The 24,804-nt window shown below is 42.2% G+C and overlaps 1 protein-coding gene across 1 annotated transcript in view; it reads right to left on the bottom strand.

Moving 5' to 3' along the window:
- Nucleotides 1-14,802: 14,802 nt before the first annotated feature.
- Nucleotides 14,803-24,804, bottom strand: part of WAC (WW domain containing adaptor with coiled-coil) — a 38,705-nt gene continuing 28,703 nt past the window's right edge. The window contains exons 10-12 of the mRNA XM_008946497.1: nt 22,406-22,592; nt 19,345-19,472; nt 14,803-16,013 (exon numbers count right to left, since the gene is read on the bottom strand). Coding sequence (XP_008944745.1) covers nt 15,944-16,013; nt 19,345-19,472; nt 22,406-22,592 — 385 coding nt within the window. The 3' untranslated portion in view covers nt 14,803-15,943. The remainder of the gene's footprint in view (nt 16,014-19,344; nt 19,473-22,405; nt 22,593-24,804) is intronic.

Here is a 24,804-nt window from a genome sequence, read left to right on the forward strand (position 1 = left end):
CAATGGCTGACTGAGTTTTTTCCTTTCTGATTTCAATGGTGTAATTAGGAAAATACAAGTGACGTGGCTGTTTCAGAAAGCATGCTCCTTCTCTCTTTGCTGGCACACCTAGAGCAGTCCTCCACACTACATTTGTGTTAGAGATTTACTTCATTTGTGCTGAAGGAAGGGGTTGTCAAAAATCTGGAAATGGAAACTATGCCAGGGTCCTACCTTAATCCTTAAAACTAGACAGTTGCCTCAGATTCCCTCAGCACAGATTGCTTAAAAACATGGTGGTATGTGATGACTTCCCACCAACAACCAGCAGGGATTGGCAGATAATATGTCAGGAGATACCATCAGCTTATAAAGCATGTTTCTTCCAGAAGATGCCCAAAGCCCAGTAACAAAACCAGCCAAAATGATTAATTCTCGTGATATTTGATTAAAAGACCTGTGCCTTCTCAGCTGTGGTGCAGGTTACAGTCCTGAATAGAAATGCACAAGCCAACTCTGAAGGAAGTGAAATAAATGACAGTTGATTCTCTATAAATTGTAAAACATGCAATTCTGTCACAAGGCCCTGTGGGTCTTATCGAAATATTAAACTTTACTGAACCATTACCAAGAACAATCCTACAGCTGATTCAGAAAGCACAATAACTTGTTCATGAGCTTCTAATTTCTTCCAACCTTAGCAATTAAGATTGGGATTCTTCAAGGGAATTTAATGGTGCTAAGCTCCTGTTTGCCACAGTATTACCAAGGAGCGATGGTTACAAACCAGGTCTGAACGTGGCAGACATGGGAAGCAGAGCAAGCTGTTGGTAAAAGCCATTGCAACACCTACAGCCAGCATGAGCTGATGAATTTGCATGCCCCGCAGTAACACTCATGAAAGTATCCCCACTGGAAGAAATCACACTTACTTCAACAAATTATTTTCCCTCAGCAGAAGGCAATATACTGTGAACAGAGTGTTATATTGCAGGAATCCACTAGACATGAATACACAAGACCTTCTCTTCTCCTGGCTTTCTCTTGAACAGTGCCCTTAGCAGAAAAGCCCGGGGAAATACTAGGCATATCCCTATGGAAGTCACCAGATACCATTTTGTTTGACCCCTTAAGAATAGAGGAAAGGAACAGAAATGAACCATATTTCTCTAATCCAGCTTCAGAAAGCTTTCAGTTATACAAAATGCTGCCCTGCCTCACACTGGATTCTTGCTCCAGTACATAAATAACGTGTGAGACTTGTTCAGCATCCAAAATTGAAGCCATCAAATCCTACAGATGTTGGAAGTTCATTTATAATCATCCAAAAATTACAAGGAAAGAGCTGCAGGCAACAATGAAGTATCTCAGCATACGTTATCACTTCAGAACCGAGGAAAAATAACAGTAATGGCTGATTAAAAACAAAACAAAACAGAACAAAAAAAACCCACACAGAGAAGTGGGGCTAGGGAGGACATAAAAGGGCATCAAGGCCATTCTCCTTGTTCAGAGCAGGATCATGTTTCCCTCCAGCAGATACTTGTCCCACATGCTCTTCACTCACAGCCAGTGCAAAGGTCCCACAGCTTTCCAGGGCAGCTCTTCCCAGCATTTTAGTTACTGCATCTTAGTATAAACAGCAACCCAAGTCTTCCTTGGTGCAGCCTAAGCCGCTTATTCCTTGTACTACCTGCCAAGGACACAGAACACATTTTTCTAACAAGAGCGCTCTCTCTCTCTTGATATAAATATCTATCAGATAGGCAGATGACTATAGCCCTTCACGACCATCATGCTCTGTGCTTTGGATGATGTTGGGGGTTGCTGAAAGGCAACCTGGTCCACTTGATTTTCCTGGTATGGCAGCCTGCAGAAACATACAGCCATAGGTTTCCTTCCTACTCAGTCTTTGCTGATAGAGCCAGTAACCCCCTGTGAAAGCAGTGGAGGGGCTCCCAACTACACCTGTTATACCTGTTTTGGTGCAGGAGCTACAAATTGCACGTATCCTTCTGCAATCAATGATGTTCAGTCCTTACTTTGATTTTGGGCAATGAGCTAGTCAATCTTCCCTGCTAAGAAGCAGGTATGACTACAAAGCAGTTACTCTTCTCTGTTTACAGAGCAGAATTTCCTCTCACATTACTGATGTTACTGCAGACGTCCAACTTCCTAGGTGTTTCTTTTGCAGGTCTCTACATACACTTTATCTGGGACTTTGGGATGATGGACCTGTTTGTGTCTGGTCTTTCCTTGGCAGCTGTTGCAGCCTGCTTCTACCGAAACTCCCCCAGCACTACTTTCTGCACTGGAGGATGTTTTTCCCATCACCAGCAGAAAAATGTGGAGTTCAGCGCTTGGTAACCAGCCCAGGATCTAGGCTGAAGCATGGCATGTTTGTGGTGACCATGTGGGCTTGGCCCTCACGGCTGCAGGTCAGGGAAGGTCTCAGCTCCAGCCGTACTGTGTTTCATCATTCCTGCCTTGCAGACTGTGACCCAGCCCCAGCCATTAGTCCAATGAAACTCCCCCAGGTTGCCCCCTATTCACTCACAGCTGCTGGGGCTGAGTGTTCACAGACCCTCTCCCAGCCTGGATGTGTCCTGCTCTCTTATTAGGTTGCAAAGACAGGACAGAGATGCTGCCTCATTAAACTGATGCAGCTGGAGAAGCAGCAGCAGATGGCTCTGGCTAAAGGGATTATGTGGCTGTACTGGGATTCCTTTTAAACTCAGCTTGGTCAGATCAGTTTTCTCATGATCTGGAAAGACTAAATAAGAGTCTTAAATCAGGTGAAGAGGAGGAGCATCAGAGCCATGACAAAAACTTTCATCTATTTCTGAGCAGGGTATTGCTTCTGCCTGCCAGGGCAGCTTGTCTCACAACAACAGGAACTGGGCTAACACTAGGTGAGATTTTACTCAGCCTGAGCACTGACCAACTGTTTGCACAACCCAAACCTACAGAAGACCCCCGTGAGTCTTTCAGCTGCCTTTGCATTACTACATCTGATCCATGAATGAACAGGTAACAGACATGGTATCTACCCAGGTCACACCCAGGAAAACATTTCCTTAGTGTTAGACATGAGTCTGTGGTACAGAGAAGGCATCTCGGCAGAAAGACCAGCCTGTGTCCAAGGAGATTTGGGAAGTCAAACATACAGGAGGCAACTCTCAGTTTCCACATTAAAATCAATTAATTAGACCTCTTAATCATCTCACTGCAATATTTTGGTTGTGCTGCCAAGCTGGTCTGGTCACCAGATTTTGTTTTCCCTCCAATGTACACTGGGACTAGCAAAATAGCCTACAACATACCACCTCATTGTGGGAGCTGCCAGGGTCTTTTCCTTCATGAAGATAGATAGATATAAAATCAGGCCAGGGAGCAGAGCAAAAAGAACGTGACAGTCACAGCATTCTCATCCTCTTGTCCAAATTTTCTCCCTCCCAAATTCCTAGGGCCTGAAATAAAATGAACTTATGCAGTCCTATAAGAAGCAATGGACACTTAGACAGAAATGCAGAGGAGAGCTGGTGTCATGGACCAACAAGCTGTGCTAAATGAGAAGAAACATCCGGGAAAACAAAGCCGACTGGCAAGGTCCAAGAGGACAGTCTCACTTTACACTCAGTACGGATATTCATCAAGAATGCTTTCAAAAGCACGTAGTAACATTTCTTCAAGAAATGAGGATCCCCACATAACTGTTCTCCTCGATTAATCAAACCTCCTTGTGAAAATGTCTTTCTGGGATTCACTTATCCTGCAGTCCCCCTTTCCCATCAGCTTCATCTTAGAAGAGCACCTCCAGCAAGTGCCAGCAGGAGCCAGGGCCTCACCTCAGCAGAGGCTGAGCACTGCCACACTCTGCCAATTCAAATTCTAACTCCAATTAATGCCTTTGCCAGGGGCCTTTTACCACTGATTAAGGCATTATTGTGTGAATTATCGCTGCAAGCATCAGTTTAAAAAAGAGAAATAAATCAGATTGCAGAATGAAGCCTACAGAAAAGAAAGGAAGGAGATATTTTTTCTAAGGTGCTGTTGCTCTGAGTAGAGCTCTTATTGAAAAGACGTGGAAGAAAGTAGCTTCGGAGTCTGACCCTGCAAGTCTGAAACAGCATCACCTCACCTCAAAGCTGAGTAAAAAACCATTGCATTAGTATACAGCAATCTGACCAAGAGTATTCCTCTGTCCCTAAATACCTTCAACCCTATGGTATATTTTCTCATGGTCAGAACATATTGGCTTGACATCGTCATTTCAGCATGGCACCTCTGTAATGAAACAAGTTTCAGCTGTGCCCAAGTATTTGTCTTAGCACAGCAGGAGATGCTGGAAGCAGGGGGTTAACATGTGAGAGTAACCACAGCCCTTCAGCTTCCCCTTGCAGCCAAATGCAGAACCTGCCAAGTGCTGTGTTCCAATAAAACGCAACTCACACAATCTGTAAGTGTAATAAAATAGCTGTTAACAATTCTGTAACTCTCTGTTTAAGCTTGTAAAAGCCTGAAGGTCAGCTGGAAGTCAAGCTGCATTTCTTTGGGAAGAGGGCAGGCCTGTCCTGGGTGGTGACTGGTTCCTGTTCTTTTACCTCATCTTCTGGGGTTTCTGTTCCCAGAGTTTTTTTTGTTTGTTTGTTTTGGTTTGTTTGTTTTTTTTTTTTGTTTTGTTTCGTTTTGGTTTTTTGTTTTTTTTTTTCACCTTACTCCCACTACAGTTGAGGAAAGGATGAGAAGGGTATGTGACTAGAGTGGCTACCAAAGGACCCCGCTGTTTCAGAGCTGCTCAGATCTGCCTTTCATCAGTGGTGACACTTGAGTGAACATATTCTCAGTTTGGTGGTTTAGAAGAAACAAGGTAATGGTTTTCCTTCTCTGGGCTTGATGCTGGCAGCTTTCAAAACCATGAAGTGAAAAGTGAAGCAAGTTCAAACCCTGTCCCTCCTCGCAGGGGCAAATCTTAAAATCACATGTTGACCTCCAGGCTCACTAGAGTTTGGGGCTGGGTATGCAAACCGAGGCACAGTGCTCTTGCAGTCTTACATGTCAAAATGTAAAGCCACCGACCAAGGGAACAAAGCAGTTCTGCCACATACAAAAGTAGGAAGCAGGACGGGTGTGAAGAGGGAGAACAAGGGTAGGGGAGAGAGAAAAAATTCATCACTGTTCTCTTGTCACAAGACACTCCATTTCTAGCTTGGCAAACCAAATGAATTTGTCATCTCCAGGGTCAAAAAACCCCTAATTTAATCACCAAGATTTGGAACGACAGAATGTGTCAACACTTAGACTAAAAACAATCAGCATGAAAACAACGTTTCTCTCAGTTAATCTCCCAATTGTGTCCCAAACTATATCAAATTCCTTGAAGAAAAAGCATCCAGACAGCCCAGACAGAGGGCCAAGCAACACTGCTGGAGGAGCACCAGTGAAGTCAGCAGTCATTACAAAGTGGCGTAATCCACTCCAATTAACAGTAGCAAGAATAAAGTCTGCATGACTGGATCTTTTTATTGCTTTAACAATTGCTATATTATTATATTTTACATTAAAACTCTGTTTATTTCAGCTTAGAAAAGAGGGAATCAAAGAAAGTGAAAAAAAGAAGTGCACAAACCTGCAAGATCAATTAAAACACAGGCTTTAAGACCATGCATCTTTTTCAGGACGACATAGGAGTACCTAAAGCCCTGCTCCTTCCTAACAGGCTTTTGTTTGCCATTTTTTTACAGTAGCTGAGGGCAAGGTCTCCAGGGACAGCATTAGATGAGCACTGTCAGGAGAAAAGGTGAGGCTGAACACCAACAGCAGGCAGAGCATTGCCCTTTCCTCCAGCTGCTGCAAGCCCTTGTGCCCAGAGGAAATTCTAAGGTGCGGCCATACCTGCAACACATACACCTGAAGTACTAGCTTTAAATTATTTTAATTATTATTTTTAAGAAACACCTTTTAGAAAACACATTCACCAAAACATCTTTTCCAGAAAAGGTACAACAGCAGCCCTGATAACAATAAGCACAAGCAGCACAAAACAAACAAACAAACAAACAATCATGAAACACTGAGTTTTGCACCCAGTCATATGTATTCAGCTTTAATCAGGAAAAAGTTTCAGTTCCCTGGGGATTTGGTTACAAGAAACCAGCTGCAGCACTGGAAGAAGATGGAGCTTTTCCAGAAGGAGCCTGTGGGGCTCGTGCCTAGTGAAGAACCATAGAGGTTCAAACAACTGGCCTCCAAACAAGCCTCTGCATGCTCTCTCCTGGGGAACAGCACGGAAATACGACTGTGTGGGGGTGGTGAAGGGGAACCGCACGTTAGCCAAGAGAACAGCCCTTGCGCTGTCCCAGGCAAGCGCCGCCGGCCGTTCACCTTCCCACCCCGGCTGTGCTCGGGGCGCCCACCCCGGAGGGGACCATGGGCTCGGCGTTGGGGCAGCCCAGCCCCCTCTTCTGCCGCTGCTTCGGAAAGAAGCGCTAGGCGAGAAGAGGCGTGGCCCAGCCCAGCCCGGTCCGTCTGCCCGGGCCAGCACTGACACCTAGTGGCACCCGGCCCGGCCCCAAGGGCCTCCGCCCGGCGAGCAACGTTGGTGGCACTGCCCGGCATGTTCCGGGTGCAGAGCACCGAGGGCCAGTTTGTCACCCTGACGCCGTCAGCTTTAAGGGCTGACAGCCACCAAGGGGAGAAGGAACTTTCCTTAAGGACTGTGGCATGGGTGCTGTCGGCTCAGCACCCAGAAGCTGAACCAGAGGAGGGAATAAGGGCCCTCAGGCAACCTTGAAAGAGCCTTGGGGTTTATGAGACACTGATCAAAGAAGCAGAAGGGCAGCAGGTGAGGTTATCATAGTCAAAACTTCAGCATGAAGATTGTAACACTGCAACAGGGGATTAAACCCTACCTGGAAGAAGAGAAACTGAGAACAGCCCTGCAGAGAAGGACTTGGGAGTGCTGGTGAATGAAAAATTGAATATGAGCCAGCAATGTGCACTCACAGGCCAGAAAGCCACCTCTGTCCTGGGCTGCATCAAAAGCAGCATGGCCAGCAGCTCAAGGGAGGTGATTCTCCCCCTCTGCTCCCCCCACGAGACCCCACCTGGAGTACTGCATCCATCTCTGGGGCCCTCAGCATAGGAGAGACATGGACCTGCCTAGAGGTGCGTCACAAAAAACTGTTCAGATAGCTGGAGTTCCTCTGCTGGGAGGAGAGGCTGAAAGCTGGGGTCATTCAGCCCGTAGAAGACAAAGCTCCAGGGAGGGACTATTTATCAGGGAGCGTGGTGATAGGACAAAGGCTAACGGTTTCAAACTGAAAGAGGGGAGATTTAGATTAGGTATTAGGAAAAATTTCTTTACTGTGAGGGTGGTGAGACACTGCCACAGATTGCCTAGAGAGGCTCTGGATGCCACCTCCTTGGAAGTGTTCAAGGCCAGGCTGGATAGGACTTTGAGCAAACTGGTCGAGTGGAAGATGTCTCTGCCCATGGCAGGGGGGTTGGAACTAGATGATCCCTTCCAACCCAAACCATTCTATGATTCTATGAAATTGCATAAAAGAAATATCACTCTTAATAAGGGACAGAATCCATGACCAAATACGAAGTTTCATTACAAAGACGGGGCATAGTAAGAATCTTAACAGATGTAAAAGTGAAGGTAGGAAGAAAACACAGCTTCAAATATTAAAAAAAAAAAAAAAAAAGCACAATACTTCAAATACAATGATCTGCATGTTTTAAACCAAACAAAACTAGCACATTGGTTTCTCAACTGAGCCACTGCAGCCTACTTCTGCAATGATTGAAATGCATTCATAATCTCCTATTATGCATTTTAGATTAATATTAAAAAGCAGATTTGGTTAAAAATATTACCCATAATTCACAAATGTCCTGTCACTCATCCCAGGAAATTCCACCAAATAGAAAAGCACACAGAAAAGATGGTATTTAATGGAAGTGAATCCAATTTCACTGAAAACTTCAAGCTTGTGCAGAATTTGAGTGTGCAACAAAATGAACAGGTAAATTTGATTTAATTTTTAACTTTTTCCTCCCTCAGGAAAGTTATAGATTCTCACAGCATTTTCTAAATTTAAGCTTTTTAAGATACACTGTTTATTAAGACATTTCTCATTTATTTATGCTTTGCTTAGTGTATACAAAAAAGATGAAGGCATTGCAAAAGTACATCATGACTATGTTAGATTCCCAGGTAGAAATTCTCTCTCTTGAATAACTCTGTAGAAGTGCATTAACCCCTCCTGACCTAAAATCTCATAACCCCTACTATGAAGAGGTACAAAATATGAGGTTATATTAATATTTCTATTTGCCAGCTAGGGAAGTCATTGCTGAAAAAATGTGTTGAACAAAATTTCCTTTCTTAAAAGTCTTGTAATAATCCAAATCCCACCAGAGTTGAACAAGGCAGTACAGAAGAGTAGAATGCCATTAAAAATGAGGTGTTGATTGGTTGTTTTTTTTAAGGACTTTTTAAGAAGTTAGTGTCAGGTTTCTTTTACGTGGTCCTCATCTACAACTATGTGTAACTGCACAAGCCTGAAGAAGGTTTGAGGCTCTACATCTTGATGTTTTCATAGTAGATCCTTCACAGTCTAGTGCCGGTGGCTGGGCACATTGGGTGTGGACAGAAGTGACTCTTGTGATATGAATAGTTTACCCCAAAATAGTAGCAGCTACTTGTGTCAATGCCTGATAATGTAAACCCATTTTCAGACTATAAAATGCTGAACAATCAGTCTATAGCATGCCTGAAGTGGCATCACGTACCAAGTACTCTCCAGGGATAATGTTTATCATCCCATTCTCCACTGCACAAGTTTTTATGAAGCTCGGATCACTATTATGCCTTACCAGTGATACAAAGATGTCATGTGAACCTGCAAAAGCACATAGCAAACTCCCATGAACCAGCTACCAAAACGCTGCCTTCTGTTCCATAAACTAATACAAATTATACCTCTAATCCCAAGTAGCTTGGAACAACTACTCCCATTTCAGATAAAAAAAAATCAGTCAGAAATCTACACCTAACATATAAACTCTGCTTGATCTTATATTGGGTGAGGATGATCAGTACTGAAGCTTGGCACCAGAGAACTAAACGAGTTCAATTATGTTAATTATTAAGGGAGCGAGGAAGTCATGCATGTTAGCTAAGAGAAGAACACAGAGATGCAGGAGCTTATACCAAAAATTATTCTGTGTGGGATATCAGTAGCTTCCTCAGCTACTACAGTGCTAAAAAATCCGAGTCAAGAAATACCAGCTGAAGGAGAGGCTTTTTACCAGGCTGTGCACTAGTCTGTCTCTGCTGAGCCAGGGGCAGCACTGGACCTGCTCAGATGCTGTCTTCTACCCCAAGCAGGCACCAAACACAGCTTCTGCTGCCACAGAAGGGAGGCAGGTTGCCTGCAGAAAGCAAGCACATGCAGGGGAAGAGCCTGCATCTCTCCATGCACCAGGACAAGGCAGGGGTCTGCCAAGCACCCGAGCTGGCCCAGGAGCCACGGGAGGTGCCCAGCCTGGCAGGCTGCTTGGACCCGCAGCGAGGACACACGCTTGCTCACGGGGCTGCCGCAGGGCAGCCTGCAAGACTCTCATAGGACAACTAAGCAGTTCAGGAAATGATCCACACCCTTCAGATGGCAGATGACAGCTGAGCTGATTTTTCCTCATTTGTGAGAGAGGTTTGGTAGCTAAAGAAACCATCCAGGGTGAGAACAGCAGCTCAGTGTTGGTTTAAGAGTAATAGTTGAGGAGGAATAGCATCTCCTTGGAGACACTACTCCATTCATATTCCAAAACTAATAAGGATGTACTGTTTGCTTTGGGAGGGGTACTTTGTTTTAAATGTACTATTGAGAGCAGCATTGATAATTAGACCTTTACTCATGCTTAGTCGAAAATCCATGTGGCAGTTAATATGGCGGTTTGGTTGTTAGAATTTTGTTCAGCTGCACTGCAAGTAAACATTCAGGGAAATGAAATCTCCAGATGCAAGCATACATGCACCCAAATCGCAGAAAAACGTGTCCATCTCAGAGCACTCTCCATGCCTCAAGCACTTCTCTCTGCACACATACCCTGGAGTTTTAAAAGCAAGTAATCTTTACCATTTCAGCTTACCACTGCACCAAGACTCACCCCAAACTCCCCTTCAATGCCAGAAGGTGCCAGCCCTGCCCTTGCTTTTACCTTGGGTGGAGTCCTCTTTAGTCTGTGAAGTCAGCAGACACATTCCAAGTTTCTACTGGGGCTTGCTCCCTGAACTGCTTCAGGGCTGGCAAAAAGGACTTGGCAGGAGCACCTCAGTGGGAGCAGGGAAGTAATAAGGAAGGGTCTACTCTTTTTGTGGGGAGCTGGATGTCAGATAAGCTCTCCCACTGTGTGGAGACTCACTCTCACTGAGCAATTCTTCCAATTAAACCACCCATGAAGCAAGCAAGAGTCTTTACAAGATCCTGTCCTATCACTGCGTGATACTTGTATGTACTCTGCACACCCCACCCCCAGCTGTTCAGGTGAAGAGATGCCAGGGGATGCAAGAACAGAATATACAACTTTTTTTTTGGTGATTTTGTTGTTGTTGGTTTTGTTTCTAATTAAATTAGATTCTGATACTACCCTAGGTCAAAATGAACTCTCAGAATTTTTATCCAATAAAAAAAAAAAAAAAAAAAGGGAATAGCATCAAAAGGTTCAGTTATCCATGCTTCTCCTGGCAACGTTACTGCCAACAGAAAGGCAGTTTTATTTAGCAAGTGAAGACAGGGACATGCTGACAGTGGTTTAACACTTGCCCGTTTAAAAAAAGATAGAAGACTTACAGTGGAATTGAATAATCAACAAAAAGTTCCATTAAACTTTTCAAAATGTGGAAGAAAGAAAAAACCTTTACTCCAAAGATGCAGAGCAGCAGCTAAAGGAACATGGTTGCAGCTGATGGCCACCAAAGCCCCTTGGCACTATCAGGTAGTCCAGACTTCCACACAACTTGTTCACCTTCTGTAGCACCATCTGCCATGGGCTGGTCACTTTGCCAAATAACTCTTCCCAGTACACAAGCTTTCTGCTGCTAATGAGGAGGCATCTAGCAGAAGAACAGGAACCTCACTCAAACTCCAAAAGCATCCAAAAGCATCCCAATTACACTGAAAAAAAAAGATCCATCTGCAGATTTTTGGAGAGAGAAGTATGTAAGATCGTGACAGCAAAACTGCCTGGCCAGGTTCAAGAGAAGGAACCTGTTCAGAGCTGTGAAAGACAACATGCTAACAGACCTCCATGGGCCAGCTTCAGGCATTGGGGAGGAAGAGATTCAGTTAAAGCAACTGCACCATTCTAGCTACTGGTACAGATGACTGTGACACTATTATCCATAATTAAATGGATGTTGTTCTACCATACAGTAAAGGGAAGATGAACATAACTGACCATTCTGAGCTTCACTATAGTAACATACACTTTTAACTTGGCCCAAATTGTGAGATTTCAAACTGGAGTGAGGGGACTCATCTCTCAGCATGGCACTGCACACAGTACCTGCCATCCCTTTGAAAATGCTCTCTGGCATGTATGACTAACAGAAGGCAACAAAACAGTGTCACACATATTGAGTAACTGCTGGAAAGATAAGGTTGTTGAAGCTGTGTCTGCAAACCTGGTGTGCAAAGTCTGGTATGTGGAGCCATGCTGTACAGCTGCCATATGACCCAGCAGCTCCAGGGATGAACTTACCCAGGATGCAACAAGCCTTGCCAGGATGTTACTGCTTCACATGGGAGACAAAACCTGACAGTTCATGCTTGAGCAAGTCCTAGATCAGATGGATTTGTGCCTTTATTAGGGAGGAGAAAACTGCTTTGCAATTTCCAGATCCTCAGCTAGCTGGAGCTCTAATCAGTAGAATGTCTGCATCAGTATTCCCTCAGATAGGATCTTCAAGCAAAAAGCCATGGCTGGGAAATACAGAAATCCACAACAAGGAGCATCTTCTAGGAAGTATTCCAGCCGAATTAGGACAGCAGCAGCAATGTGGGCACACAGGAAGGTTAGAAGAATAGAGCTGGCACCTACAGCTAGGAAAGACTGAATCTTTCCAAACACCTGCTGTAAGAGACCAGTGAAATAGAAGATAGAGGAACTTAACAGGTACTAGAAAAGAGTGATGTGTAGCTGCAATCCAAAACTGTATCACAGCTGAAAAAAGTTTTTCTTCACAAAAGAAGTCAACGTATATATGGATCTTAGTTGCAAATTAAAGCTTTTGATTGACTAACTGCAAAATAAAACAGCTACCAAAGAAGTTAGGCTTAGTTAGCCAAAGAAACAAATTCCTCCTACATCAAAAGCTCTGATTCTCATGAAATAATGTAAGTAAGAAAATGAAAACAAAACAGAAAAGAAACTTTCACGTGTCACTAATCAGTAATTATGGGCTGAAGAGCAGTGTTAATGTCAATGAGCCAGCACTTCAGCTCAGAATATTCCTCTGCAGGAAACTTTCCAAAAGTCAAGGCAGTATTTTGGTAACATCCAGAACTGCCTCATGATCATCTGACATCTGTACTTGAGATTGTGTTTTGGTGAGGACAGAACATTATTCCAGGAACAGCAATAGGGATGGCATATTCACAAAAATGTCCAGCTCCTATTTCCAAGAATGGACTTGAAATTTAACTGTATATACGGTAATCAAAGATTAATTTAGGGTTAGAGTGACTGCCCCTTACGCACGATTGCCTCCCAAGTACCCCCAAGGCATCTAACTGCAACAGTAAAGACAGCACCTGTGTCCGCAAGGTAAGATGCTCCAACCAAAGCAGATATGATTAATAGAAACATTCTCAAAAGGAGACACTACATCACTGCAAGAGATCAGCCTAAGCAGGGAACGCTGACCAAAGTTGAGCAGCTGACCACAGCATCTTAGGATCAAGTCCAGTGAGAAAAACATGCAATGCAAACCTTCAAACATATCAGAGGACCTTAATAAAAAAAAATAATAATTAAAAATTAAATAAATAGTGCAATTGTAATAGTACCAAACATAGGAGTCTCTTGGATCAGTAATGTGCTTTATAATTAAGTCCCTCCTTCTGATGCAGTTCTTGAGCATGCCACCACAGATCAAATATTCTCCCAATTGTTCTGCTTGCAGCATCATTGTACAGGCTCGAACTCTTAATTCTGGAGGACTGTTTCTCTATTATACTAAATTTATTTGATTAGCAAATGTGTGACAGAAAACCCAAGAGCAACGTATGCAAGAACAGTTCTGTCATCAGTTTCTCATCGTATTCCTTGACCATCCATATCAAGTAATTAATACAGAAAAGACATCCCACAACTCCAATAAACACTTTCTGAACACCTGCCTAGGAAGAAGACAAAATTTGCCTCAGAGGAAAGTCACTGGATCTGACTTGCAGGGGTAGAACAAACCGGTGAAGCCCCTTTCATTAAACAATGTCAACTACCTTTGAAAGGGTACCATCTCTTTCAGGATGGATAGTAAATGATAAGCTGGTAGTAGCAGGTGGCCATTCATACATTATGAAAGTTTTCATGTGATAAAACAGACTAGTAGTCTTCAAGCTGGAAGAGACTCTTCTGTAAAACAAGGAATAATAAGATCAACAGGCATGAGCATACAAGAAAATGAATTAAAACCAGAAGTTAAAAAAAAAAAGGTCCAAAGTAATTTTCTACAGAACAAAATTAACTTGTGAAGCGCATCAATACAGGATGCTATACAGGGTAATATATGAATCAAAAGGAAACAAAATAATCTAGTGGAAAATAGGCCCAGCATACCTCTTAAGACAGAAGCAACCTTTGTCTCAGCAAGTAACTGAACAGCAGAACATTGGAACCAAGGACAACCACTGGTGAAAGATCTCCTGTACCTCCACCCATCTCATAGGCTATTTCCCCACACTCGGGCAACCTCAAGACAATGAGCATTACAAGAAATAGGATGTTAGGCTGGTAAAAGTGTCAAGAATCCTTCCATCACTTGGCCCTGGGTCTCCAAAAATGCAGAAACAATATATGTCAAAATAATTCATTCAATACTATTCTATTCCCATTTTCTGAGTAAAATAAAGCATTTGCATTATATGAAACACAAAAGCACACACAAAGTCAAAAAGTAAGGAACAGTTACAAGTTACTCTATCCTGATTTCTCAGCTGTTGTTAGTTCAGATATTTCAACGTGCTCCATTTGCAATGTCTTGTTAGGACAGAGTATTCAGCTTCCACTGATGAAAAACTTGAGTTTAAAAATCAGTCTGAGTCCACTCAACAAGAGACAAGGCAAAATAAAAGTCAATTAATGTTTCTGGTGCCGAGAGACAGTATTTTGTAGGAACACAACATGTAGCATCACGTCAACACCTTAATGATTAAGTTCCTTTTTTTAAATCCATCACCTAGCATCCTTCTTAACAGACAACTGACACATATACACTTCTGCAAGTAGTAGACTAGCACTGCCATCACCATTTTAAGCAAAGAAAAAGCCACATTTATTTTGTAGTAGCAATAGTTTCTTTTTTATTTTTAATATACTTTAGGAAACAATATACAAAGCTGAGCTTTGCCACCATTTTCAAACAGTGGTTGCTCCAATTACACAAATTCAGCGTTTTGTGATGGTTAAGAACAGCAGTCAGCACCAGACTTAAACAGTTAGCTACAACACAAACATCCTTCGAAATGAAATGTCATAATATCAAGACAGGTAAACCAGAAGTTAACATATGACAACTGTTGGGGAGGTGTCTTAAATCATTCTTGTTGAATTTTATATTTCATTAAATATTTTATACACATTTTCCTGTTTACAAGATTTAAACAAAACCTCCCTTGAGGAATTATTTAAGTACAAAAATGTTCAACAAGAACAGTTCTGAGTCCCCAAACAGACCAAATTTTAGTATGTGTTGACCAAATGAAATGAAAACCAGTGTTTCTTTGTTTTAACATGTTTATTACAACAGATACAATTCACATCTGACTAGCTTTTTTTTTTTCCTTTCCCCTCCCACAACCATGTTAACATGTTCATTGGGCTATTTTCTTATATTTGAGCAAGTAATGTACTTTCAGCACACATGCCCAGCAGTACTATAAGTCCATTCTTACAGGGTGCAAATGGAAATACGTTTCAATAATTTATACAAACAAGTGGGTTATGCTCAATCACTGCAATTTTAAGCTACTGTACACAGGAATGAAAAGATTATAGAAAAAGTGCCATAGCAACAGTGCCTTAAGAAAAGGGAAAATTAGAAGCATTAAAAAACTGATAAAATCAGATTTAGGATTCAAGGGGGAAATGGAACACAGGAAATGAAAAACGTTTCTCTGTAGAACAGAAGTGGGGAAGCACTGCTCTTGATTCGGTGCAAGTGTGGAAACGGTCGTTTCATGATATTTTGTACATTACCCAATTTGTTGCAGCCTTAGACACAGATCGCCTGGCGCTTGCATTGAATTTTACGAAATGCAAGATTTCTGAATGATAAATTAACTAAAAATAAAAAAAAAAAAAAAAAAAAAAAGAAAGCTAATTTTGCAGACAGGTTTACATGTAAAAGGCTAGGTATTTAGCCACCTCAGCATTGATTAGTTTTGGATGTCTAAGCTCTGATACACATGGCTTCCCATGGCTTCACTCTACAAAACATATTTACAACGTGAAGAATACATCTACAAGAAATCTACATTTCAAGGGTTTTACAAATCATTCTTGTATCTTTCCCCTGAATTTGACTCCCTCCTGTCCCCTTCCCCATGTCAACTTTTTTATCTGCCCAGCTCAACGGTCCAAAGTCTACTCAAATGCAGCTCAAAAGTGTTAAGACTGGGCATCAGTTTAATAGTTCCTGTACTCAAAACCATGTGCAATTGTTTACAACTTTTCACACCATGAAAGAATTCTGATTCTTTAGCTTTTCAAGTTCTTTTATTTGTTGCCTCAAAAATAGTATCCTGCAAGAAAAAAATAAATAAATAAATTAGTATAAACATTTCCATTATACAAAGATATTAAATAAGTATTTACAAGTGTACTTCTACAATTTCAGTGAAAGATACCAACAAGGCCAATAGCATCCTGGCTTGTATCAGAAAGTGTGGCCAGCAGGGCTAAGGGCAGTGATTGCCCCCCTGTGCTCAGCACTGGTTAGGCCTCGCCTCAAATAAATACTGTGGTCAGTTTTGGGCCCCTCACTACAAGAAGGACACTGAGGTGCTAGAATGTGACCAAGAAGGGCAATGAAGCTGGTGAAGGGTCTAGAGAACAAGCCTGATGAGGAGCAGCTGAGGGAACGGGGGTGGTTTAGCCTGCAGAAAAGGAGGCTCAGGGGAGACATTATTACTCTCTACAGCTACCTGGAAGCAGGCTGGAGTAAGGAGGGGTTTGGACTCCTCTTCCAAGGAACAAGTGATGGGACAAGAGGAAATGCCCTCAAGTTGCATCAGGGAAGGTTTAGATTGGACATTAGGAAAAACTCCTTCACAGAAAGGGCTGTCAAGCACTGTAACAGGCTACCCAGGGAAGTGTTAGAGTCACCATCCCTGGAGGCACTTGTAAGATGTGTTGATGTGGTGCTTAGGGACATGGTTTAGTGGTGGGCTTGGCAGTGTTGGTTAATGGTTGGACTCAATGACCTTAAATGCCTTTTCTAATTTAAACAATTATATGATTCTATAACTGACATAAATCATTATTGTGATTAATGAACATCTGTTTTACATAATTGCTTCCCAGAATTTTTCATGTGTATTTTGAAGCAACTTTTCATTATGCTGAAGTGCAATGCAAGCATGTGAATTAATTAAGAAACTCCTCAAGGAAAAGTGAAGTTTCAGATAAATATTCTATAAAAGTCTGAAGCAACTTTAATCGATGTGGAAAAAGCATCCACTTCAGCAGACTTTTGTGGAACGCTTTCCTGTGCCTTATGCCCAGTTTAGTAAAAATGGATTGTCTGGTGAAAAGTAGATGAAAAATAATTAAGATATAGATATTGAAAAAAACATTATGCTTAAAAGGCACAGGCATACAAAATGTATGCCAATGAAACGTGCCTTCTCACATGCTGTCAGGTATGGTTAAAGCAATATACTTCCTTTGCCTAGAGGTAAAGTTCCCTCTTAGAACAAAAATAGTCCTCTTCTGTGCAATGGCATAGAAATAATATTATCATTCAAATGTACTGGCTTGGGCAATTCCATCCTTTGCAAAAGACTCCCCCCACCAGCTTGTTACTTATGCCATGTGTTCCACGTCTTTGGGATTGCAACAGAAATAAAAGATACATGTTACCATAGATTAAGTCATAATAGCAATTATACGTTGATAACCTAAGGATACACAGTGTACAAGAAACAAGGTGCTATTCAGTGAGCTGAATAATGACATTTTGACGTTATTTCAGCTCAAATGTACACCTAGAAATAGAGACAAAACCTGTAAGAAGCCATGCAGTTCATTAAATGTGTTACAGAAATTGTCATTTATGTAATGCAGTTAAATAAAATTTCAGAAAGAATGGATAATTTCAATTAGGAGATATTTACACATATATTATAGGCTAATTCTGACTAAAGGTCTGGTTTAGTTATTGCCAAAAAGCAAGAGCTTCTGGGATAAAGCTAGCTACTTAAACAGCATGCACCGCTATTAAAGCAGCTTAAAACAGTAAATCAGAATCATCATATTCAAAGTGACTTAATAGATGGGATAACATAATTCAAAAAGAAAACAATATTAAAGTAGTTTCAGCATGTATTTTAAGACTGAACTTTTCACTCTTACACAACAGTCTTCAACAGGGTTGTGTATTGCTTTGGTGACACAGAAGACATCCGCTAATTATTGACTTGAAAGAAGCAGAAGTCTACTTTGCTATGATCACCATCTCATCAAGAACCCCAAGATCTTCTCAGACACCTCCTACCTAAGCAACACTAATTTTTCCTTAGCTTGTGATATCAACACCACCTGTTCAAACCTGCCCTGGCTTTAGACCTAACAAACGCCTCATGCAAACTGCAGCATTTGAGACCAGTCTGAACCATGCAGATTTGTACCTACGTGACCTACGCATCACCTATGGACAGGAATTTCAGCAGGATGCTGAACTAGTGGGAGCAACTCAGTTTTTCCTAATGCACTAATGTAACATCTTTTCCAAGTGAAAATACATACAGGAGTTGTTTAATGTCTTTGTCGGGGACATGGACAGTGGTATTGAGTGCACCCTCAGCAAGTCTGCTCAGCACACCAAGCTGTGTGGAGCAGTCAGCATGCTGGAGGGAAGGGAGGGACCTTGACAGGCTTGAGAGGTGGGCCCGTGTGAACATCACGAAGTTCAACAAAGCCAACTGCAAGGTCCTGCACCTGGGTCAGGGCAATGCCAAGCACAAATACAGCCTGGGTGCAGTATGGACTGAGAGCAGTCCTGAGGAGGAAGATTTGGGGGTGTTGGCTGATGAAAAGCTCAACAGGAGCCAACAATGTGCAAGCACAGCCCAGAAAGCCAACTGTATCCTGGGCTGCATCTAAAGAAGTGTGGACAGCAGGCTGAAAGAGGTGACTCTCCCCCTTTATTCCACTCTCACGAGACCCCACCTGGAGTACTGCACTAAGCTCCAGAGCCCCTAACGTAAGAAGGGCATGAACCTGCTGAAGTGAGTCCAGAAAGCCATGAAGATGATCAGTGGGCTGGAGCACCTTCCCTATGAGGACAAGCTGAGAGCTGGGGTCATTCAGCCTGGAGAACACTCTAGGAAGATCTTATAGCAGCCTTCTAGTACCTAAAGAGAGTCTACAAGAAAGTTAGAGAAGGACTTCTTACGAGGGCTTGTAGCAATAGAACAAGAGGCAATGGCTTTAAATGGAAAGAGAGTAGATTTAGATTAAATGTAAGGAAGAAGTTCTTCACTACGAGGGTGGTGTGACTGGTTCCTCCCTGGAAGTGTTCAAGTGTTGGATGGGGCTTTGAGCAACCTGGTCTAGTGAATGGTGTCCATGCCCGTGGCAGAGGGGTTGGAAGTAAATTATCTTTAAGGTCCCTTCCAACACAAACCATTCTATGATTCTACAAAGTTACATCTCCTGTTCTATTAGTTGGATACTAAGAGGTTTCTGTGTGGGAAACAGGCAAGACACATGCAGTGAAGAGAGCCCAGTGAGTACTAGCATACTTACAAAGTCAGTAGTAAACATAGCTCACATCAAACAACACTAGAGTGGGAATTCTAATTCCACCTTGAAAATTACCATTTTGAAAATAAACATACAGCACATGCTTACCTTTGCTCACGCAAAGTTGCTTGAATTTCACATACTCGAACTAAAGACCTTAAATTCTTTAATTCAGTACAAATTTCTGACATATGGACACTTCCCATGTTATGGGCTTCCTCACGTAATCTTGATGCCTGCAATATTCACACATAAAGGTTATGATTTTGAATCATGTACTGGAAACAACTGGTTGTAGCCAGAGGTTCACTGGATGACTGCCTTGAAACAGCAAAGCACTCTAACTTCAAAAGGGAGTATTAAAGCAGAAGTACATTAAATTCTCTATAAAAGCCCCTTTAGAATCAGAAATGAACAGCACTGGCTGCCAAGATATTGTCTAACCCAGGCCCATACTAAGGCAGGGATGGTTTAGATATCCTTGATCCTAACAAATGAAATATCTTTCCATAGTAATTTGACCAAGTACTTAAAAGCCTCTGCCTGCTATTTTAATGGCAGACTTAAATTTCCCATCTGAATTAAGCATTAGTGACAAAATGAACCAAGTAGAATCTTCTTTCCAGCTATCTAATACGGGAAAAAACCCTTTGCAACCCTCATCAGGTGTTTGCTTTTAGACAAGCTCCTTCATTTTACTATCCCCACTCAGTCATGTGGAGATAAGCAGAAACGTAAATTTCGAAGGTAGGACCTATCCCTAATTCATGCATTTCTTAGTCTTGTCACTGAACTGGATATCTGACTCCAGAACGCTCCTCAAGAGCATCAAGGAAACTAGTATAATCACTCGGAGATGCTGTGTATCACATTGCAACAAGGAAAGATGATTTCTTTCAAGTGGCACACCGAAGAAAAAAAAATAAAATTGTTTCAAATAGATCCTTCCCTGCTATACTAGTGCCCAGCAGTGTTACTCTGCTGTACTCAGTCTGGCCAGGATGGAGTTAAATTTTCTTCACAGCAGCCCATATAGTGCTATGCTTGGGATCTGTGACCAAAACAGCGCTGATAACACACCAGAGTTTTAGCTGTTTCTCAGTAGTGCTTGCATGGCATCCAGGGTTTCTCCCTTCCTGTTTCAGATCCCCCCAGCAAATGCGCCACAGGTGGACAAAAGGCAGGGAGGGAATGCAGCCGGGACAGCTGATCCTGGCTGGCCCCAGGTGAATTCCACAGCACACAATGTCACACACAGCAGTGAACCTGGGGGACAGTTTTACAGAGGCTGCCATTGCTCAGTGACTGGCTGGGCATTGGCTGGCTGATGGTAAGCAACTGCTTTTGCATCACTTTCTCCCTCTCCCTTCCCAGGCTTTAACTCATGTTAGGCTGCCTTTATCTCAACCCCTGAGTTTTCTCACTTTTGGACTTCAAATTTTCTCCCCTATCCTGCTGGGGCAGAGTGAGAGAGCAGCTGGGTGGAGCTTAGCTGCCTAGTGGGGTTAATCCACAACATCTGATTAAGTACTTGTGTGCTTGATTTTTTCCTTCCTACAAATAATGGTATTCAGCACATGTCTTCATCAACTTCTGGCATGTCTACAGTTCAGAGAAACACTTTCTGTTCCAATTCTCTAGAATCAGGGGAATATTAAATATTAAAAGTTTTCTTTTCCAGAGGGTGTTGACATCCAGAAGCATCCTAGTCTCCAGCAGGACATAATTTCACATGTCCTCCCTACATAACTCCAAAGCCTTGAGACTCATAGCAAACTATCAATAACAACTTAAAAAGTACATCTCTTTAAGCTGACCAGTCATCAATCTTAAGGTCCCTCAAGTGTTACTATTCAAAACTGTTCTACAGACACCACTGTCATGTGAAATCATCTGGAAGAGCAAAGAGAACAATACAGCATGTACTACTTGTCACAAAGGTAAAAGCATCTCTGACTGAGAACATGATTGACCAGCACTAGCTGAGTTTTTTTTTTTTTACTTCTTTATTACTGATAGTGGGGAAAAAAAAAAAAGACCTATGAACTTTATAAATCTATATTTTTCTGCATTCAGGTATGCAGCAATTCAGTACCCAGTATAAATAACACTATCTAAACTGAGGGCCAAAGCCATCGAGAGAAGTGGCTGTGCTGTGCCATTTCCTTAAACACACATTCCATAGCCATGGGTCAGTTGTTTGGCTCAGTACAGGTCAGTAATGTCTTAAAACTGAATTTTAAAAAAATTAATGAAAACAAAACCAAAACCAGAACCCCAGACAGAGTCCAAACAGGCTATCAGTCTAGACTGCACTTCTGAGAGTCATCTTGCAAGTGTAGGCTCCAGTGCAGGCTCGAGCCAGCGTGCAACCACGCTTCAAAAGACAAAAGTAAACTGCACTAGGTAAGATTAACATCCTACCAGACTCTGTCAGACAGGGCTGCTGTGAAAGGACTTGGAACTACACTCAATAACCAATAAAGCTCTTTTGAGTAATACATTCCAAGCAGCTGACACGCATCCTGTATCACCACAACAGGATAGGCTTCATGCAGTTAGTTATAAAATATGGATGGCAATTCTACTGGATTTCCCATCATGTAAAAATAGCTCACATTCACTCTCCATCCTCTACATCATCTTAAAACCTGGGTACAACAAACCAGGCAGAGTTCCTCTTTCACTATGTAGAGCTAACAGCTCAGTGACTCAAACAGTGAAGTAGTCTCAAATAGCTTGACCCTGTCACCTAATTAATAACATTTTCCGCACAACAAACATCAGTATTATAAAAATTTCTTGAAATTAATGTTCTTTGTAAATTTCAATAGAACTCTGGCAGTAAGAAAATAGTTATGGAGAGAACTAGTCATCGGAGAGAATTTCAAAAGCACTGCTACTTTAAGCAAGTCTGAAAATACTCAACTGCTAAATGGCAATCACACATAAAACCTGTAGGTCTGGCCTAATCTCTTTTCCCTCTCTTCTTTCCTGGCTAAAGTCAAGCATCAGGTTTGGGGTTTTGGGGTTTTGTGGGTTTTTTTTGTTTGTTTGTTTGTTTTAAAGTTTTTTAAATTTCTAGGAAAAAAACAACCTGTATAAGAAAACCAGACTTTAAGCTAAATACTTGGCACTCTCACAGGGAACAAAGCACAAGTGTACTCACCTGCTTCTCTGCATGGTCTGCAGGCCAGCCCTGGACATGCTTTATAAGATTTTCATTGAAGTGTGCTGCTAGCGTGGGTGTTAATGAACAGGTGGGGCGTACAGGTGTATTCTGTGGTGCAGGAGTTGAGTTTGATGCACTAGTGCTAGAGGTATGATTTGGACCTGGTGATGGGCTTCTCTGACTACTAGAAGAAAGAATTAAAAAAGAAGGTGAGCATTTAAACATATAAGTAAACATGTAGAGAAATAAACATGTAAAATTTTTGCTTCCAGCCACAAAAGTACCAGAAACATTTCAACTACAAGCAAATTCTTCTGGCAGACCACTTTTCACAAACCCCCCCATTTGCAGGGGACTGTTTGAGTCCTACAACATAAGAGGTGGTTTTTTTGTTTGAGGTATTTTTTTTGTTTTTTAACTTTGATAGGTGTTCAAGAGATGTACGTTGTGCCTTCATTTTAGTGATGGACAGAGAATATATGCATGCATGCTCTTCTTTCAAATAGCTGCAAACCCAGGAATTTTAATGATGACTTATCAGATGGAGTCAGACAGGCTTATTCAACAGAGTTGGCAAGTGTTACAATAATCCTTAAGAACAAAGCCTGATGTCCTGACATATGGGCTTTGAGGAGCACAACCGTCTACTAATGCCAAAACACAAACGTCTAGGTGACATTGTGATACTGTACATCTTCACTTAAAGTGCTCGAGAGAACAGAAGTAGCACAGGAACAGTTTGTAGCTACCAACTTGATTGCTTAACTTGAACATATTCATGCTGTTGTTTTTCTGGTTGGTGTGTTAACCTGTTGCTGAAGAACAGATGCAGGAAGAAATGTTCAGCTGATACGCTGAAATGCTGGGGTCTGAACCCCGAGCCCTGAATTAAGGTTGACATATGGGTTATTCCCACAGCCCTTCATACAGAGGAGGTGAGTTTGCCTTATAGCTTCCCCCCAGGGTGCGGCCGGCCCTGCAGGGAGAGCCATAAGGGAAATGAGCCCCAGGGGGTCCTGCATTGAGTTGACAAAGGTCAGGTGTCTGCTTGGGGATAAAAGCTGGGACCACTTGCAGGGAGTCAGGAGTGTCTGTCTGTGGAGTGCACTCCACAGAGCTTCCTGGTTCAGGGCAGACCTCCTCACTCTCCCTGGAGCTGGGCCCCGGTCAGGTTAGACCTTTGTAAATGCAAGCTAGGAGGGTGAGAGCTGGCCATGTGGCCACCTTTATCCTATGTGCTTTATCTGTTGTCCTGGCTGTTTCCCATTCCATCTATGGGAAACCTTGGTTCCTTGTTTGTCCCATCTATGGTCGGTCAGGCAATATTATTGTTGGGATTGTTGGGGGTGATGTCAATTGTGTGTGAACTGACTTATTTGTACCCTCGGTGACTGTTCATGCAATGTCCTTCCTATATTCAATAGAGTCAGCACCACAACAGTGATGGTACCTCAACAGTTCCGAGGTTCTTTGGCACTACATACACTGAGCAATACATAGTCCTAGCTGTGTAAGTACCTAGCCATGACCTGTAAATTGTGTTTAAAATCATTCTCTCACTGGCAGCACCTTTTCAACACAGGTCATAATTTCAGTCTGTTTCTTAAAACTTTCTTACTACTTGCATGCAAGTTGCAGGAAAAAAAAACACAAATTTGAGAGGAATCTTAGTTCATCACCTAACCTAGCCCCAGGACAGAAAACACCCTAGCATAATGCAACTACCTTTACAGACCAATGCCTAGCCATTTATCCTCACCACTCACACTTGCAAAGAATTACAGCAGGTTTCCAAACAGCCAGCAAATTAGGTACAACACACTGCTCTGCAGTATCGAAGACTTTAGCCTCATTCTTTTAAGTACTCCCAAACTTGTTTAAAAGCCTAAGATATTTAAAAAAAAAAAACAATGCAGAAAGACTTTGGGAGACAGCTTTCTTACAGTTGCTGTTATAATTTGTAACTGGGGAAAAAAACGCATTTGTTGGGTTTTGTGCTCTGTGTTCTCTTCAATAATTGGCTCAAGTACTTCCAAACCACTTATGAGTGCGAGCACTTAGCTGTAGAAACGTTCAGTTGATTAATTTTGAAGCTGGAGTTGAAAGGAGCCAAGAAGATGAAGGGTGACAAGGGCTGTACACAGGGGCAAATGAAAGGTTAAGGAATAGGTGTGTCGTCCTTCTACAAGGCAAGGGGACCTAGAGATAAAGACCATGAAAAAAAATGGATAGTTGACACACTTTTTTTTGCCTGGAGTTTTACCATTTTGGTCTGCCCTCAGGCCTCCTACATGCCCAGGCACATCAGCAGAGTCAGTGCAAGTAAATTATTGCCTACAGTGGAGGAAGAAGCTAGGCAGCAGTTAAACCAACGGGACGTATGCCCACACAACCAG

The sequence above is a fragment of the Merops nubicus genome, unplaced genomic scaffold (assembly GCF_000691845.1).
Source record: "Merops nubicus isolate BGI_N331 unplaced genomic scaffold, ASM69184v1 scaffold16398, whole genome shotgun sequence".
Classification (NCBI taxonomy): domain Eukaryota; kingdom Metazoa; phylum Chordata; class Aves; order Coraciiformes; family Meropidae; genus Merops; species Merops nubicus.